The sequence below is a fragment of the Melanerpes formicivorus genome, unplaced genomic scaffold, assembly GCF_026170545.1.
Source record: "Melanerpes formicivorus ecotype bairdi unplaced genomic scaffold, bMelFor1.0.p_v2 SCAF_2, whole genome shotgun sequence".
Classification (NCBI taxonomy): domain Eukaryota; kingdom Metazoa; phylum Chordata; class Aves; order Piciformes; family Picidae; genus Melanerpes; species Melanerpes formicivorus.
The window spans coordinates 46,796,582-46,800,229 of NW_027142354.1; the positions used below are offsets into that span (position 1 = coordinate 46,796,582).

The following is a 3,648-nucleotide window of genomic DNA, read 5'->3' on the forward strand; positions in this document are numbered from 1 at the left end:
GGGGACCGGCGGCTGATGGCGGCTCCGCTCCCACCCGCCGCACCGAGGGGGTGCAATCCGATTAGATTGCCCGGGGCCGGAGGTGGCACCGAGGGGTGGTGTGTTTAATAGCCGTGTTAATGACCGCCGGGTGGGGCGGGAGTCTCTCCGTGCCACTAGCCGAGGAAGCCTCCCCGCGACGGCAACCGGTAGGGACGTGCCTCCGTCGAGGCCGGCGGGGAACTTCATCCGGCAGCTCCGGGCCAGCGCCCAGTCGTACCCTGCAGCGCAGACGAGGTGGGAAAGGTCCCACCCGGCCTCGCTTTTTTTCCCGTGGGGTAGATGCGGCGGGGGACAAACCGGCGGGCAGCGTGGCCCGGCAGGTCTGTCCGCGTCCGCTGCCGCCGAAACGATTGGGCGCGCTGCGGTAATTGAATCCTAAGGTTTAAAAACTAATCAAGTCCCTCCTGTCACCGCTCCGGCATCCCGGGATCGCCCTGCCAGGTGCTGATCAAATGCCATTACATTCTATTAACAGGGAAATTCTATTCCCCGTTTTCATTTCCCTTTATAAGCGGGAAACTAAGTAAATGCGTCTGAGCCTTATTTAATTGTTAACGCCTTTAGTCCAATTTGGACGTCAGGGAACGTCTGCAAACTCGCTCTGCGGCCGCGATGAGCTCCCGCTGCACGGGCGCAAATAAAACCCAAACGGAATCTCGCCCCGCGGGGCCGCGGCGATCCCCCGGCCTGGGTCCGGGCAACCCTTCGGGCCGCCGCTCCGCGCTGCCTTCGGGGCGGGCGGCTGGCCTAGCCGTTCAGCGGACGGGCAGCCACGGAGGGGTACAGAGACCGATCCTCGCTATGCAGGGCTGCCGCACCGTCGGGGGTCTTACGCCGATGGAAGGGCATGGGCCGGGAGGTGGTGGCGGCGCCGGGCCCTCGGGTCGCGGGCCAGGCGGCAGACCGGTGCCCCGACGTAACGGGCCAGCCCGACCCCGCGGCCCCGACGGCGATCCCCGCCGCCCCGCCCCCGCCCGTCGCGCGGCCCCATTGTTCGTGCGCCCCAGTGATGTCACCGCGGCGGCGGCGGCGGGGCCCCCGCGCCCGGGCGCGAGGCCGGTGCCGAGCGGCGGGAACCAATGGGAGAACAGAGGCTGGGCGGCGGCGGCCAATGGCGGCGGCGGGGGCGCACGCGGCGCGGGGCGCGCTGCGGCCCCGAGGAGATGACGGGGCGGCTGTCGGGGCGGCGCGCGCTCGGCAAAGTTTCGGCGCGGCGCGCGGCGGGGCCGGCCGGGCCGCGGAACGCGGCGGAGCGGCGTCGGCGGCTTTATAGCAGACGCGGAGCGGCGGCGGAGCATGGACCCGCCGAGGATGGACCCGCCGGCGGGCGCTCAGGGCCAACATCAGCACGAGCCCATCAGCTTCGGCATCGACCAGATTCTCAACAGCCCCGAGCAGGACAGCGCTGCCCCACCGCCCCCCCGGGGCCCCGACGGCGCGACCTTCCTGGGCGGCCCCGGTGGCCGCGGCGGCGCGCCCTACCCGGCCCTGCCGGCCCCTTTCCCGGCCATCGCCGCGCCCTTCGAGGACTCTGGATCTTACAGTGTCAACCTCAGCCTGGCCCCGGCCGGCGTGATCCGGGTGCCGGCGCACAGGCCTATCCCTGGGGCAGTGCCGCCGCCCATCTCCAGCGCCATCCCGGCCATGCCCACCGTGCCCAGTCTGGGCAGCCTCAACTTCCCCTGGATGGAGAGCAGCCGGCGCTTTGTCAAGGACCGGTTCACAGGTAAGGCACCGGGGCGCGGCGGGGCAGGGGACGAACCCCTGGCCGACAACGAATGAAAAAGCGAATAAAAAATAGGAAACGAAATAATTATAGCAATAATCACAGGGATGAAAGCGGAGGCGGCCCGCTGGACGGTTCCCTCCCCGCTCCCGCAGCGATTCCAAAGAAACGCGCTCCTCCCGGCGCGGATAGCGCGGCAGCCCTGGGGCTGGCGGCGGGGACCCCGGGGTGGCGGCAGCGTCCCGCTCGTCTCCTCTATACCTTCCACGAAACGCGGAAGGGGGACCTCGAGGAGACATCGTCCCATCGAGGGATAGCGGGCGGCCGTCAGGCAGAGCCGCTGCCCCGGGATGGGGTTTGAGGGGCGGGGGGGAACGGCCGGCACCGTGGGGGGCGCGGGGCTGACCCCTCTGCTTCCCACCCGGGCAGCGGCGGCGGCGCTGACGCCCTTCACGGTGACACGGCGGATCGGGCACCCCTACCAGAACCGGACTCCGCCGAAGCGCAAGAAACCGCGGACCTCCTTCTCCCGGGTGCAGATCTGCGAGCTGGAGAAGCGCTTCCACCGGCAGAAGTACCTGGCCTCGGCCGAGCGCGCTGCCCTCGCCAAGTCCCTCAAGATGACGGATGCCCAGGTCAAGACCTGGTTCCAGAACCGGCGCACCAAGTGGCGGTGAGTCCCGCGCCCCTGGGGCCGCCCCGTCCCGCCGCCGCCCCCCGGGAAGCCCCGGCTCTAGCCGCGATCGCACCGCTTGCCGGCAGCAACACGGCTGGGGGCCAATTTTTGTTCTTATTATTATATCGTTGTTATTTATTTCTATTATTTTCTTTTGTATAGTCCCCATTCAGAAAAACGGGGGATTATTCGGAAAAACGGGGGATTATTCGGAAGAAAAGGGAAATCGTCTAAAATAACAACAATGGGGAGATATTGGGAAAAGGAGGCACTATTGGGAAAGGGGATTTTGGGGAAGCGGGGGGTTTTCCAGGCGTTTCCCGCCGCCTGGAAATCTCAGTTCCAGGCCGAGTGGCTGCCGCTCGCCTGACCGGCCCCGGTACAAGCGGCACCGCCGCCCGCTGGAGCTGCGCCGGCAGCCCCGCGCCGTGCTCCCGTGGCCGGAGGTGCCCGGTCCCCGCGGAGCATCCCGGTGAGTGCCGGTGCGCGGGCTGAGCGTGTCCCCCGGCAGGCGGCAGACGGCGGAGGAACGGGAGGCCGAGCGGCAGCAGGCAAGCCGGCTGATGCTGCAGCTGCAGCACGACGCCTTCCAGAAGTCGCTGAACGAGTCGATCCAGCCCGACCCGCTGTGCCTGCACAACTCGTCGCTGTTCGCGCTGCAGAACCTGCAGCCCTGGGAGGAGGAGAGCGCCAAGATCCCCCCGGTCACCTCCCTCGTCTGAGCCCAGCGGCACGGGCAGCGCAGCGGACTCGCCGGCGGAGCTTGTCCGGCGGCTCCCCCCCAGCCCCAGGGCCGCGACTCGCAGCAGACGGGGCGGGCGCGGAGGGCGGCGGACGGTGCCTCTGGGGCCGGGGCCCGGGCCTGGGGCCGGGGCCGCCGCGGTGCTTCCCCGAAGCCGGCGCGGAGCGGAGCCGCCGGGCGCTGCCGTGGTGGGGCCCCGCGCTCCGCTTGTATATTCGTGTCGATGTTCCACTAGGAAGGGAAATATGTCACTTTTTGTAAGAAGTGTTAATAATTTAATTTATTTATGCATCGAGATTTTGAGCACTATTAATATGGAATTATATAAAACCTCGATTATTTATATCGAAATCTGAACATAGGTATTTTGTGTTGGCTTTGGAACAAAAGGCTATTTATTATTTTATTTTTGTTTCCTGTTCTGAAGATAGTCTGAACAAAAAAAAAAAAAACGAAAACACC

At 66.5% G+C, this 3,648-nt stretch overlaps 1 protein-coding gene across 1 annotated transcript; it reads left to right on the plus strand.

Annotated features, from left to right (window-relative positions):
- The first annotated feature begins 1,338 nt into the window (after window positions 1-1,338).
- TLX3 (T cell leukemia homeobox 3) lies at window positions 1,339-3,166 on the plus strand. Its single transcript, XM_068147904.1, has 3 exons — window positions 1,339-1,768; window positions 2,198-2,441; window positions 2,956-3,166. Exons 1-3 carry the CDS (start codon window positions 1,339-1,341, stop codon window positions 3,164-3,166), a joined length of 885 nt encoding a protein of 294 aa, XP_068004005.1.
- The last annotated feature ends 482 nt before the right edge of the window (window positions 3,167-3,648 follow it).

Coding starts and splice junctions, on each gene's coding strand:
- TLX3 (XM_068147904.1), top strand. CDS start 1,339: ATGGACCCGCCGAGGATGGACCCGCCGGCGGGCGCTCAGGGCCAACAT. Junction 1,769..2,197: donor TGTCAAGGACCGGTTCACAG/GTAAGGCACCGG, acceptor CCACCCGGGCAG/CGGCGGCGGCGCTGACGCCC. Junction 2,442..2,955: donor AACCGGCGCACCAAGTGGCG/GTGAGTCCCGCG, acceptor GTCCCCCGGCAG/GCGGCAGACGGCGGAGGAAC.